This window comes from Micrasema longulum, unplaced genomic scaffold (genome assembly GCF_059751315.1).
Source record: "Micrasema longulum isolate JH-2025_06_02 unplaced genomic scaffold, ASM5975131v1 h1tg001491l, whole genome shotgun sequence".
In the NCBI taxonomy this organism is placed as follows: Eukaryota; Metazoa; Arthropoda; class Insecta; order Trichoptera; family Brachycentridae; genus Micrasema; species Micrasema longulum.
Window position 1 is genome coordinate 55,882 of NW_028278675.1, and position 15,267 is coordinate 71,148.

General features: G+C 35.0%; 2 protein-coding genes across 2 annotated transcripts; one reads left to right on the forward strand and one right to left on the reverse strand.

Moving 5' to 3' along the window:
* The first annotated feature begins 1,591 nt into the window (after nucleotides 1–1,591).
* On the forward strand, nucleotides 1,592–6,429 carry LOC148275208 (NADH dehydrogenase [ubiquinone] 1 alpha subcomplex assembly factor 4). The gene is made up of 4 exons (XM_088236016.1): nucleotides 1,592–1,899; nucleotides 2,291–2,382; nucleotides 4,490–4,706; nucleotides 5,822–6,429. The coding sequence occupies exons 1-4, from the start codon at nucleotides 1,755–1,757 to the stop codon at nucleotides 5,920–5,922; spliced, it is 555 nt and encodes a 184-aa protein (XP_088092142.1). The 5' UTR covers nucleotides 1,592–1,754; the 3' UTR covers nucleotides 5,923–6,429.
* A 2,884-nt stretch (nucleotides 6,430–9,313) lies between these two features.
* LOC148275209 (polycomb protein EED-like) lies at nucleotides 9,314–14,903 on the reverse strand. Its single transcript, XM_088236015.1, has 8 exons — nucleotides 14,557–14,903; nucleotides 14,235–14,371; nucleotides 12,454–12,625; nucleotides 10,754–11,053; nucleotides 10,428–10,667; nucleotides 10,125–10,277; nucleotides 9,689–9,895; nucleotides 9,314–9,533 (listed from the first exon to the last, which is right to left on the reverse strand). Exons 1-7 carry the CDS (start codon nucleotides 14,596–14,598, stop codon nucleotides 9,692–9,694), a joined length of 1,248 nt encoding a protein of 415 aa, XP_088092141.1. The 5' UTR covers nucleotides 14,599–14,903; the 3' UTR covers nucleotides 9,314–9,533; nucleotides 9,689–9,691.
* Between the last annotated feature and the right edge of the window lie 364 nt (nucleotides 14,904–15,267).

Sequence of the window (15,267 nt, forward strand, 5' to 3'; positions counted from 1 at the left end):
GCCGTTATACAAGGGAAAGGGTTCTAAGGTGGAGTGTGGGAATTGCAGAGCTATCAGTCTTCTGAGCGCTGTCGGCAAAATGTATGGAAGAATACTGATAGAAAGAGTAAGAAACGTGACCAAGGAGAAAGTATGGGATGTACAGAGTGGATTTATGAATGGTAGAGGATGTATGGATCAAATATTTGCATTACGCAATATGACAGAAAAGTTTTTGGCGAAAAACCAGAAGCTTTTTTGCGCTTTTGTTGATTTGCAAAAAGCATTTGATCGAGTTGATAGGAAAAAATTATGGATGGTTCTATCGGAGTATGGAGTGAGTGATAACCTTGTCCGCGCTATTGCTTCTTTGTACAAAGATAGTGTAGCGTGTGTAAGGGTAAATGGGTCATTAACCTTCTGGTTTGACATCCCTAAAGGAGTCAAACAGGGATGTATAATGTCACCGTGGTTATTCAACATATACATGGATAAATGTATGAAAGAATTGAAAAGTATGGATGTGGGAGCGAAAATGAGTAATCTAACTGTCAGTTGCCTTCTGTACGCCGATGACGCAGTCCTCCTAGCTGACAGCGAAGAGGAACTGCAATCCTTGGTTACAAAGGTTTACGAAGTGTGCAAGGAGAGTGATTTACTAATGAATGTGCAAAAGTCGAACGTCATGGTCTTTGAAAGAAATGTAACTATGACTGAATGTAAGATTGTAGTAAATGGAGATAGTTTGAAACAGGTCGAAGAATTTGTATATCTGGGTAGTATGTTTACTAGAGATGGAAATATGGACAAGGATATTGAAAGGAGGGTTAGTGCCGGTAACAGAGTTAATGGTGCCTTAAAGTCTGTCGTAGCAAATAAGTGTCTATCGCAAGAGGCTAAATTAGCAGTTCATAATGGAGTTCTGGTACCAACCCTAATGTATGGAAGCGAAGCATGGAGTTGGAAAAAAAGGGACGAAAGTAGACTGAATGCTGTTGAAATGCGATCCCTCAGGCGAATGTGCGGAAAAACAATGTATGATAGGTGCCCTAATGTCGAAATTAGAGCAGAATGCAAGGCTGAGTTAAGCATTATCGACAAAATTAAGAAAGGTCTTTTGCGATGGTTCGGTCATGTGGAGCGAATGAATGATGAAAGAACGGCTAAAAAGATTTATGATGCGAATGTGTCTGGTTGTAGAAGTCGAGGAAGGCCGAGAAAGACATGGCATGATCAAGTACAACAAATTCTTGAAAGTGGTCATGTGAAAAGTCGGAATAATCGACGTGCGTGCATGAGAAGATGTATGAATGTGAAGGAAGCAAAGGAAGTGTGCCAGGACAGAGTGGTGTGGCGTTCTATCCTCTCTGCCTACCCCTCCGGGGAAATGGCGTGATGGTTAGTTAGTTAGTTAGTTAATTCATTCGACTAAATTACTGCATTCGGGCTTTCAGTCGACTACATTTACCCATCGAATGAAGTCGACTACTTTCATCGGTATATATAACCTAAATTTATCTGTCATTCACCTCGATTGCCGTCGGTAGTGCCGGACCCGATCTGTATTTTTTTAAATGCATTAATTAATACGTATTGCATTTATCTTATAATTATATTTTGTATTAAATACACGGAAAATGTGTTTGCTGTAATTCTTCAAATATTATAGTTGTATTTTATCAAAAGTTTTACATTTTCGAATCACAAATTATTTTTTATATAATATAATAAGTACATAATATAATTATTAAGGACTTAGTTGGATCAAGGATATCATGGGCAATGTTGGACGCTTAATGAGAAAACCGTTAAGGGATTTTAACGTTGAAAATCGGGCGCACAAGATAATTTCGAGAGATAAACCTATACCTGCACCGAAATATAAAAGTGACGAATTAGAACTGGAAAAAGTGTTAAAGGGTGTGTATTCGCTTGTATTTTAGAGCGTAGTTCAACCGAGCAATTATTCATTTTTTTCACACTTTGCATATTTTAAGCATTTTTCATCCATAGTACTGCCTAAAAATGTTGCATATAATCCGGTCTTTAGTAATCACACATGCTTAATGTATGCAAAATATATCCATTTGTTGGCTTCCTGCTTATAGTTATTTATATCTGATGTACATTTAAGGTCTAGAAAAACCGTTTATTTGTTTTACTGGAATTCTTACCATTTTATGCTGAATAATAACAGGAGCAGTTCCATATGTCGCACAATTAAGTTACACAAGAGAAAGTCTATTCATCTTTACACCTAATTATGAACAAATATTAGTGGCAAATGATGAAATAATTTTTTACTTCACAGAAAATCCTAAGCTTGTGGAAGAGATGTCTAAAAAGAATACTGCACTAGACAAACACCTTAAAGAAGTCTATGTGTCTTCAACCGATGTCACCGTGAGTAAGATATTATATCAAAGCGACTACGAGAACTTATATAAATACATCAATAGCCAAGTTAACTCTTCGACGAGTGACAAGGTCTGACCAGATCTTTTTGTCTTTTAAAGTCGTCTTAACTTTTTTCTTGGCTTGTTCGAACAAAAAGTTTTCGTGACTTCTTCAAAATCGGAACAGCAAACGCAATGGAACTCAAAACATCACTTTTTTATATTTCTTGGTGGACAATTTAATTCAAAACCATTTTCGTATTTGAAACACTACAAGGTCTGTGCAGGCCTGACGTGCATTTGTTTGGGTTTCTATAGTTGGACGAATATGGTGGCAATGTGTAACATGGTCGGGTGCTTGTTAGAACATGGTTTTGAGGTAGTTGATGTTTTCGTATACATAATTGAATTATTTTCAGTTTGACGACCAGCATTTAGTGCATTGAAAGTTATATTTTTTTTACAGTTAAACTTGATTTTTTTCAATTTGTTAAAACTAATGTTGTTAGTAAATATTTTTAATTAGCTTTTTGTACAATTCACATTTTTTTTTCCCATCTAACAATCAAAGATAAATTATAAGTTTTAAATGTTTGTTTATAATTTAATTTAAATCATAATAAGTTTTAATCACGGTTTGTTTTGTGATATTTCTTATTTTGTTTTACAAATTGGCGGAAGCGACTTTTATAATAAGGAAACTGTGCATAAACATTAGTATTAAAAAAAAGAATAGTTTTAATTTAAATACTTTTTTCTTTTATTTATTTCCTTTTTTGCATCGCTTTTTATTTGTTTTTTTTTTTTTTTTTTAAATTTTATTTTGGCTATGAATACTAATAATGATCTCCTTGGGGGAATCCTCCGGGGAGGAGGCTCCTCCAGTTTGGAAATTTATTGCAACATACGGTGACAGTGAGTGCGTGCCGATCCCCGGCATCTGTAAAATGGGAAAAAAGCGTCGCGCCAATGAGAAAAGAAAACGACTTCTGGGAGAGTCATTGACTTTTCTGGGTGAAAGCTCACCGCAGCAGTGTTTAGAATTGGAAGAATTGAGAGCGCCCTGTGCTGAGCTGGAGGAGGTGAGAATTCACCTCACAAATATTTTGAAGGTTTGCACAAAGGAGAAGACTAGGCTAAATGGTGACCAACGGGCCTCCATACAGGAGGCTAGTATAGCAATCCTCGCTGCTGTTGGCCAGCTGGCTACAAAATTTTCTCGCATTGAGGGTACCGCGATGTCTCTGGCATCGGGACTCAAAGATGTGCTGAAAAAGCTTACTGAGAAAATTGAGTCAGCGGTGATTGCACCCGCCATTGGATCAGCCCTGGCGGCTTCTACTAGTGCTGGCGTGGGATGTTCCTACGCCACGTCTGCTGCTCAGAGGCCGGGAAACTCAGTGATGGTGGGTGCGGTCATCGTATACCCTAAGGTGCCCGAGGGAGCAACCTCGGAACAGATGAAGGCGCTGGTGATAGAGGCTGTCAACACAAAAGAAGATGGCTTTCGAGCTGTGCGCTTTTGGAAGGTCCGGGGTGCCAGTGTTTTAGTTGAGACGTCCACGCCAAAGGGCCTGGAAAACTTAAGAAAGGCTTCTAGGGGTCTTCATTCATATGGTGGAGCCTAAAGGAAGACTTCCTAGCGTGGTCATTTATGACGTCCCCCGCGATATGTCTGAGGATGACCTCTTGAAAGAGGTTTACTCAGCAAATTTCGAGGTGAGTGGACCCGAGGCGGAGTTCAAAAGAACGACCCGAAGAGTATCTATGTTTGGAAGGAGGGACGGCCCCACTGTGAACTGTATTTATGCAGTTGAAGCTAAAGTAAGGAGGCAGCTCGTGTCCTGTGGACACTGCTTCATCGGATGGAACGCCTGTCGTGTCCAGGATTTTGTTGGCTAGCGCGGTAGCCCGGGTGCTTTAACTGCCATTTATATGGGCACTTAAGCCGCACTTGTGCATGCAAGGTAGAAATCTGCCGACACATATTTTAAATTTGTATGTTTTCCCGTGTAATTAATGAAAAATATGTAATTTCCAATGTGAAGACGTGGATATTTATGCTTTTATTCTTTTCATTGTTTGCAAACCAAATAAAATGGTTTATTTTTCAGCCCATTGATGGCTTAACATCGCATCCAACCACCCTCCCCTTAAGTCGAAGGCCAGTGAATCATAACGCGTTTGGGATGGAAGAACCAGAAGTGATCCCAGATGGGCGTGTAACATTACGGCTGGCTATGGAATTTATCAATGGACATTATTTAGAACCGGAAAAATTTACTTCACTTTACATAGCTGCCAAGTACAAACTCAATCACCAAACTGTTTGTAAGTTGCGCACATAACATTGTAATTATTAACATATCAACGTGATCTTAGAACAACAGATGTACGAAAAATGCTGCATAGACATTCTTTTATATTTTTTGATTTTGAAAAAATAATTTAAAGGCTTTATATTCCAGATTTGAAAAAAATTAAATATGTATAACTAACCCTAGTAAAATAACTAACTAGTATTAAATGATATACTTTTGTAGTTAATGAGTTGTGACATAAAGTGAGAATTTTTTTTAAACGACCTCTAGTTAAGTTGAAGAAAATCACATGCATCGTTGTTCTATGATCATGACAATATGTGTATTTTATTTACAGCTCCGTGTCTGGGCGGATGCAAAATACAGTTCTGTGAGTAGAAGAGGACCTGAGTCCTGGACGAGTGTTTAGGGATATCGAGTAGAGATAAATTTGCCTCGTAATGTAGTGGTTGGCACGTTCACCCACCATGCTTCAGGTCCTGGGTTCGATTCCGACAGGGTGGTTCTACACTGCAATTGTTCCTGAAGCGTAGGCTGATCACCTTGCCTTCCATGTAGCAGAAAAGATCCACAACACGGTTTTTCAGGGCCATACTGTGAAACTTCAGAGGAACATTTTAATTATCTACTTTAAAAAATATTCTAATTAATTTTTTTGGATCATAACATTTTTTTATAAAAAAAATATATATTAAAAACGTATTTCACCAAAGAAACAATACGTACCGGACTAGAGAAGTAGTTGGGTAGAGGGTAAAGGATTTTCTCCATTTAAAAATAATAATAAAAGTTTTTTTCATTAAAAAAAGTAGTTTTTGAAAAAAGTTACTGTGAGGAATGTTCCTCTGAAGTTTCGCAGTCTGGCCCAAAAACACGGTATATTTTGTAGTTTTTTCGCTAACCAACTGACCTTTCTCTTTTAGTAAACTTAAAATGTTAATTTTATAATTTAAAAAAAAAAAAATCATTATTAAAAATGTTTCAAGGAGTTTTGTATGCAACAACGCATCATGCAAGAACAAGATTAACTAAAATGTATATTTCATCCATTTTAATCTCAAGATTCATTAGCGGATGGGTGGTGGGTAGCTATACTTTTTAGAGAATGATGTTTTTATTTTCCAGGTGATATCCTCGAGTATTATAAAACATTTGAGGTGTTTATTCCAAAAGATCAAGTAAAAATGAAATTCGCCAGACCATCAGGATACAAAGAAATAGAATAAAATATTAAATTACTTATTTAGTATGCCCGGTTGGATTATATCCTGCCACTCCAATATACGGCGACAGATATCGCCTTGTCGTTTGCCACAATTAGGTCCCCAGGAGTGCAGCCTTCTCCCATGAGCGGGCATGTCAATGGGTGGCTGTCATCCTGGGATGCACCACGATCACACAATATATCATCACCAGAGAAATACCCTCACCTTTGTAGATTTTTTAACATCGCGTAACACCCACCCGAAGTCTATTGGGAGCGATCCATAGAGAGTATGGTAGGTGTTCATCTCCTTAGGGAGTATGGTAGGTGTTCACCACCGGACAGCCACTCCAAATATTAACTGCACAAAATGGATTCACTGCCGAACTTTCAACTGATATATACACTGTAAATAATATTTGTGTACTTATTATATATGAAATGATACACTGACTTGATGTACATATATGTTTATTCATAAAGTATAGTATAAGTAGGGAACTGTAGAAAATAAATATTACAATAATAATTTCTTTTAATTTTTGCATATTGCACCCCTAGTTTTAGACTATGACAAGTCAAAAAATAGCATTCTGAGATAATTGAATTTAAAGTTTCATTTCTCCGAAAGAAATCAAAGAATGTGTTTAGTTAACCGTGGTTTTTTATAATATGTTTGTCAGGATTTGTATTTTAAAATGAAATGTTTTAAAACATAAAATATTATGAGGAAATTGCGTTTATAGTCGTGTTTTTGAGATATCATACTCTAAAACTAGACCAATAAAATATTTAAATCAAGATTTTGAGTTAACTTATCATGTACATTATTATTGCACTAACAAAAGTAGGAAATTAGATAATTTTTCTTTTAGATATGGTGCAAAATAATAAACTAACATTAATTTTGAACACTTTAATTTTTTATTTTTGGCCAAAATAACCTATAAAAACAAAAAAAATAACATAGAAACAATCTCAACAAATTTTAATAGTTTATCAATGTAACTGAAAAAAAATACTTTCAAAGTCTCTTGCAAAACTACAAAGATTTATAGGTGCAAATTCATCAATTAGAATAATGTAAATCATTGTTTTCTTCTTCTTTTTTTTTCTCTTCGAGCGGTATTAACGACTTTTAAATTATTATTTTTAGGAATTAAATTTTTCTTGCATAGGCTTAAAATATCTTTCTTTTTTTGTTCAGTTATTCCTGGTAGCTCAAAGTAAGCATTCTGGAAATTTATAGAATTTGAATTAACCGGTTGGCCCCTCATGCGATGTCTAATATTAATTTCTTTGTTTTATCAAAATCGGTTTTGATAAAAAACTATGTTTAGATTATTTTTCGGAATGCATAATTTTGATTGCTTGCCATTTCACTTTGTTTCCATCGGTTGAAGTAATATTTTTTTCCTAGTGCAACAGAGAGCAGTTTTAGGTCAAACATGTCATTTGTTACCATTTCTTTAACTTTATACTATCCATTTTTTCTGGCCATGGATATAATGGGTTGACCCATTGAGCTGGTATAAAAACTGGCGCACTTTTGGATATTTTTTTTTCTTTTTCGGTGAGTGAGTGCATTGCATCTCTTTCATTTTGGGTGTGACCCGTGATCGAATATTGTTGTGTTATGGAGTAAATATATTCTGTTGCTAATATGTACAAATACAAAGCAGCTACGTATATATTTTTATTTTGGCCGGCACAGTTATCCGGCCAAAAAACCACAACATTCTTGTGGCGACATTCATTTTTCAGGTAATGATACAGACAACTACCAATTTCATTTGATCCTCTTTTAGCTGTCACCTCGTTCCAGACAACAAAATCATTTTTTCTCTACAATGTCAAAAATTGTAAAATTATAGGTTGCGAGTTTTCGGGTGTAGTAGAAGTCTGAAACTTTACCACAGGGCGATGAAAGAACTGCCTGTAAATTGAAGCATGCGACTATTATATCTGAATCGGGGGTAGCAGCATTTGCCACGTCATTTATTTTCTCGTCTCGTGCTCTTTCTTTGTTTCGGATATGATCATTAAATGAAACTAATTGTTCCGATTTTCGCGACTCATTAGAATTTGAATATGATGTGCACGTTGCACATTGTTCTTTTTTAGGGTTGGAAACGCCCAATGTTCAATTCAGTATTTAAGATTGTAGAATACTGCAACAACTAAACAAATTAAAGGCGTATAAAAAAAAAACAAATTATAGGTTATTTTGTTGACACTTTTCTTTGTACAGTCTATATAGTGTTGCCAAATTCAAAGACCAATCAATGAACTCTCTGGTAGTTTGGGCTCTCAGAAAGTGGAATTCCATCCTTGGGATGCTATTGATGTGATCCCTAACAAACATACTGTTTTAATTCAGCATCAATTTTTTTATGATTGTCATGTCTTCCAGCCAATTCAACAATATTTTTACTTCTAAATAAACTCATCTTGAAAAATAAATGAATACTTATAGTGTATAAAAGTGCTTAAAACGAAATCTTGTCCTGTCAATTTAATGTGGTACCAAAACTCAAAATTAAGTCATTTGTCTATTCCTAAACTATGATAATTCAAAATGTAATAGTCTAAAATTCATAAAAATGTTGTTTTCTAATTCAAGACTATAGCAACTCAAAATATCATAGTCTTGAAATATCACACAATATGATTTAAGAAAATTCAAGACTATATTTTGTGTTGTTAAATTGAGAACAGCTCATTTAGACTTGTGATAGTTTTTGACTAGGTAGTTTATCATATTATCAATACTTCTACATTTAATTAAGATCTTGTCAATATTTGGGTCAATAAATAATTTATGGCAATTGCAGGAAATTAAATTATTCAACCACTTTTGTTTAAATTTAGCATTTGAGCAGTGCCAAAAGTGAGTTAGTTAATTTTTTTTCTAATTTTCTGTAGAAATTGTTATCCAAATATTAAAAATATATTCATGCAAGTTGTTTTAACTGTTTTCGATATAAAAACATTATTTTTATTAAAATATCATAAACATATCTAATTTAGTACTTACCTAAACAATATATCATCTCTAAGTGTCGACAACTGTATACTTTACCCTATTATTCTATAATATTAAAAAGTTGTATCCAAAATTTGATATTTTATCAATATATAGATAATCTATTCTGAGGAGGGACTGTACAGTATTCATTTTTATTTCTTTGTTCACATGTCACCTAAGTATTTTTTTAAAATTTTGTTAATATGCATCAGTCAAATTTCAATTATGATTTTTCCTTTTTTTTAACCATTCCCTTCACATTTGCTACTATTATTATTTTTCAATTATGTTACATATAATTCAGAACAACAATATTATTACATTATTAGTTTAATAGATTATAAAACCTTAAAAGGAAGTAATTATAGAGTGAAAAGAGATGCAGTCACTATAAAATAATTTATTTAAATATAAAAAATTACACCTAAAAAAGTATAAGGAAATATACACTTGATTGTATATCGCAATGCTAACTAAATGACACAGTCTTTGTTATTACAGAATTCCAGTCCATTTTTACGCTTAACATTAAATTTGAAATAATCGTCGCCATATCTGGTGTTCGTTTACATAATCTTCGATCAAATGGATGGTGCTATTTTTATCTGGAACAATCAGAAAGTTTTGTTTTCTATTAGCTGAAGAAGGATTCATTTAGTAAAATTCTATCAATATGATTTTATATTCTTGAAAACAGTTTTATTTTACATGGGCATTGTTAAACCATCAGTGAGGGAATATAAATATATATTAATAATACCTTCTAGGTGTTCTGTCGATCCCACCTCCAAATAGTGCCATCGTCACAAACACAGACCAGAACATTCCCGTCTCGGCTGAGAGAAGTTTGTCGGATGGCGGAAACACACTTGGGATGTTGCAGTGTGGACACTCGAGATAATGAGGGGTCACTATTGTCTAGTTCCCATACTATGGTCTTTCCTATCTGATTACCAAGTACCATGGTCTGGAAACATATTATACACAAAATTACTCATTATCTCGCTTTGAAAAATAGCATCATTTACAAATTTTAAACAGCATTTAAAATTAGTGGCCCAAATCTTGGTAAAAAAAAACTCCTGGCCTGCTGTGGTGCAAAAAGAGCTGATCAATAGAAGTCTGGTCAAAGATAGATCTGTTTTTTTTTCATCTTCACCATCCGACGCAATATCGGTAAATCTCGATGATCTTACCTTTTGAGCGAAATCAATAGCAAATCTAATGAACCAGATTTCACATTCCTTAAAATCAAACCGGTGGATTAGAGTGGCCGTATTGTCTCCAGGTCTCAATTCTTTATCTTCGAGTCTTCCTGGTTTCCAGCAGACTATAGCATTCTCGCATGACTGTAAAATAAAAATATGAGTGTTAATGAAAAATACTCTATATACGAATACGGTTAAATAAAAATATATGTGTTATCGGAGGTAAAATGAACGTAATCATAAATGGTAAACCAGTAGCGGTATTAAACACATTAATATGAATGTCCGTACCTTAGATAAAATAAGATCTCCCATCCATTTAACGCAGTCGACATAATTTCTGTGAATATCTCTCGTAGAGAAGTCGGGAAAGTGTTCCTTAAGAGAGTTAAATGGGCGGGAACTACGGTGAGGGTTGAAGTTGTAACTCTGTCTAATAGCTTCGTGCATCGACGGCTTGTCCAACCTCCACAGCTTCAACGAGTGATCCATACCGCATGACATAATCTTCTCTCCATTCACGTCAAAGTCCTACGTAATAATTAAAAATTATATATATTAAATTTATATAGCGCCATTTTTGTGACACCCACTATAAGAATAAAATAATAACTTACAGCACTCAATACTTCGTCTCTGTGTCCCTCTACTCCGCCAAATATCGCAATGCAAACATCGGTTTGTATGTTGGTAAGTCTAAGAGCGTGATCTTTGCTGGCTGAAAGTAGTAGGTTGGGATCCTTGGGATGGAATTTGACCTCGTTGATGGCGTGGCCGTGTCCAATAAAGTGCTTTATGCAGGACTGCGCAGCCGGACTGAAGATGCGGATCACACCCCGAGATCCCGCCACGGCCAGAAGGGGGTTCCCGGTATCTTCTTCGTATGACCAGGCGCAAGTATAGTAGTTTTCATCTGCCTGAAATTATTATACGTTATTTTATTAATCATCAACTCGGCATTCCCTTGGTAAAAAATTTACATTTTATTTATTTATTAATTTTTTTCCATTATAAACAATGATTAATAATAAAAATAATATGACCTCACTGGAGTTACCTGTGCCGAGAACAATTAAGATACAGAGATAATTAACAAAATGATTATGATAAAATTTATAAATAAACTTATCAATGAAACTTCTTAGTTTAGTTTTACTTTTTATTATTTTTATCAACGAGCGCTTTCGCCTAAGTAGGCATCTTCAAGACTGGTGAATTGTTTACAACGTTTACAGCTTTTATACTTTTCTTAACTCTCCTTAAACCATCAATTTAATAAATAACTATGCTCCGTTTGATTTAATTATTCACTTCTAAAATAATATAATTAACTATCAAAATGAATAACTTCATTCCATAAACAAATGTATTATCTAATTATGTATCTTAAAATATTTCGTCATTCATCTATAGGTATGTAAACTTCCCTGTCAAAAAATCATAGTATTGTGCTAACTTTATCTGTTAAAATGTGTATTTCTCACTCTGTTGTATTTTGCCATGTGTTCTTTTCCCATCTTTTAAATAATAAAAGCTTAATTCCAATTTCGGTCCAAAAACTTCCAAAAATGAACTATTTAGCAAACTAGTTGTAAATATTTATGTTTTCTGTCCCCTGTTAAAATACTTATTTGATCTTAATATGTTATGATACTCCAAAATATGTTATGAATAGTATAAAAACAGTAAACGTTGTAAACAATTCACCAGTCTTGAAGATACCTACTTAGGCGAAAGCGCTCGTTGGTCAAAATAATAAAAAGTAAAATTAAACCAAGAAGTTTCATTGATAAGTTTATTTATAATTTTATCATAATCATTAACTATGGAGTTTTATCAAGAAATATCAAAATTAACAAAATGTTCAGACAGTTTTAAACACTACGTATTTATGGATACCTATATTATTTACATTATAAAACGCACAATAAAAGAACAAAAACATAACATAAACTATACATTTGTGGAGCAGTTGTATTATTTTATAAAAAAATATTTACATAAATTAATTTTTAAATGTAAATTATAAGGGTATTGATTTCCAGCAGAGCCCTACCGCAAGTCGAGGTAATGTTGAAATTTTGGAAAATTCTCCACACACGCGTAGTCCGATGGGACGAATAAGAGATACAAATTCAATCCAACTCTGTGCCTCCCTAATGAAGAAAAATTGATCAAGTTTGGCATTTAAAATGTCATTATTTTAATTTTAGATCATTAAAAAAATACATATATTAGATTGGTCAAAGATCAGCATCTTGTTGCTACAACGGAGGATCACTCGGAATGGATGTCTACACTGGATAGGCAATCATACCTCAGGATCTGCGTAGCACTGAAGTAGCTTGAGACCCCCCCCTTCCGGGCATTCGTATATACTGACACGGTTACTTCCCACCACGGCAAATATGGAGGGCTGGCCGGCGTTCAAGTGGTGTACGAACTGGGCCCCGAACAGCGGCTGCCCGTGGTCCTCTTTAGCGCTACACCTGAGGACATAAATACCATTTATTGAAACCTATACTTGCACACATCCATTTAGGGTTATTATTGTATTCTAGATGAGCAGTTGAATGCTGATAACATCTCATCACCGATACATAGTTATCGGTTAATCTATTTTTTTTTACAAGGTCCGGCAAAACAGACCGTGCAGTCTTAAAGGGTTATTAAGAAAAAAACGGCGCAATTTACAGAAATGAGATCAATTTTATTTTATTTGGTACATCATGCCATTTTACGCATTAAGTCTTGAAGATGACATCAGAAAGATGATGGCTCTCAGCAGCGATACATTGATGAAGACAATCTCTGAAGTTTTCGGCTGCATTTTGGCACATCACAGTAGGCATAGCAGCGATTTCCTCCCGAATGCGATCAGTTCTTCCAAGGTGTGAGGTCAATGTTTGAAAACGTTATACTTTAGATAGCCCCACAGGAAAAAGTCACAAATGCTTAAATCAGGTAAGCGCACGAGCCATCTCACGTCACCCCTCAGAGAGACGAGACGCGCAGGGAACATCTGTCGCAGTTTTGTCATCGAAACTCGAGCAGTATGGGCCGTGGCACGGTCATGTTTAAACCAGATATCCCCCAGATCTGTTTTCTCCATTAGTTCTTCCAATTGAGGTTCAAAAAAATTTTCCAACATGGAAACCTAACGTTCACAGTCACGGTTCATCCATTCAAATTTGGAAATCGCTCACCACACTGTCACTTTTAGGGAGTGAAGAGGTCTCTTGTGAAGTTGCCTTGGGTTATTTTCAGCCCAGTACCGAAAATTTTGTTTATTCACCGCTCCACAGAGATGAAAGTGGGCTTCGTTACTACTGAAAGAAGTTGACCTCGCATGCATTCGCTCAACATTTCTTGGGAGCGATTCATGCGGTTTTCATAGTCAGGAGGCAACTCTTGGACAATCATAATCTTGCAGGGGTGGAACGACAAGTCTTGATGCAAAATCCTCTTCAGTAAGCGGTCAGCAATGCCCAATGCAATTGCATGCTTCCCGGCAGAGCGCAGAGGCGACAGTTCAATAGCTTCTGTCACTTTCGTTAAATTTTAGAATGTTCTTACGGTTTTAGGTCTTCCTAAACCCCTAGGTCTTAAGTGTGGAACCGGTCCCTTTTAATATGCACGCAAGTCAATTAAATTACGAACGGCCATTTTCAAGAAACGTGCGGACGGCAAAGCCCTGGTGTTGTCCGGACCAAACCATGGCAACAACTGCAAACGGCAAGACCCTCCCGATACAATGAGACCACTCCCAGGTTCCTACCCCCACCTCATGGGGTGTACCGGCCTTACCAAACTGCAATGTCTGTTTTACCGCACCCTGTACATTTCTTTGTGGTAGTTTGTTTCAATCATCGACGACCTTCTGTGGGTTTTAGTAATGAAGATAACAATATTTCGAGTTTGTCCAAATGTTCTCCATCCCTGTTGTAATTTGTGATGAAAATTACTTCCATACAATGTTTGAATAGAATCAAGTGCCTCCGCTTGTCGCCTTGACCGATTGACGCTTAATGCGAACTTACAATGGACATCTTTGGAAAATTGATTTATAATAAATAAGTACCTATCAGATCAACTTACATAAATTTAAAAGGTGATTTTACAACTTTCGGGACTTTCTTCCTTCCCCTTTTCCCTCTTCGTCCCCGATTGGTGGGAGTTTCACTTCGGGAAGTGTTATCTGTAGTGGATGCACTCCCGACACTTGATGTTTCATCCTAAACAAATGATTTAAATATTGCTAGTTTTTAAGTTATGTCATTTAAAAAAGAAACTTCATTCAACAAAGAAATTGATTGGAGGATAATATTATAACCTCTTAAAAGATAGATAAAAAATAGTAGAATCATTAATATAACAGTGTAAATTTATTATGTATAAAAAATCGGATAATTTAACTTACCGCTTCGTTATCTGAATATTCATAAATTGTTTCCGGTAACATAATGATGGAATAGAAGTTTATATAGATAAAGAAGAAAACTAATTTTAAAAATTAAAAAGACCAAACACAGTCGTGATTTAAAACACTATACGTGCGAACAATTAAAATAACAAATTACTAACAATAATCGGCAAGCGACATTACCAAGATTCCAAATTAACAAAAATTATAATGCATGTATAGTACGTACTAAGATTATTAACGAATTCACAATATCACAAATGCCAGAATTCCCACCAATCAAAAATCAAATCAGAAGTCAGCAACTTCGGTTATTTCGTTATTTGTTATTTGACAATAACCATAGATTCTTAAAAAAAAACAATATTGACATGCGCTTGCACTAGCGTTTACCACCGGCAGTGTAGCCACATTAAAATAAAAATAACGTGGTTTCAGTTCCTATTGATAGGAGCTAAACATACAGTTGATACGAGCTAAACATACCCGTTTAAAATATTCAGGCATTAAAATCTTTTGTCCCCGTAAAAATAAGCAGGTATTTTTGTTTTAGATTATAAAATCAACTTTGTTTGTATTGGAAAAAAACGCGGCGATGTTTTAAAATATTTCAATACGAATTTAAATATAACTTTCTAATACATTCTATTGTTTTCTTTAATCTAGGGTTTCTCAGCAATAATGCATTTAAATATAACCTTTTTGTTC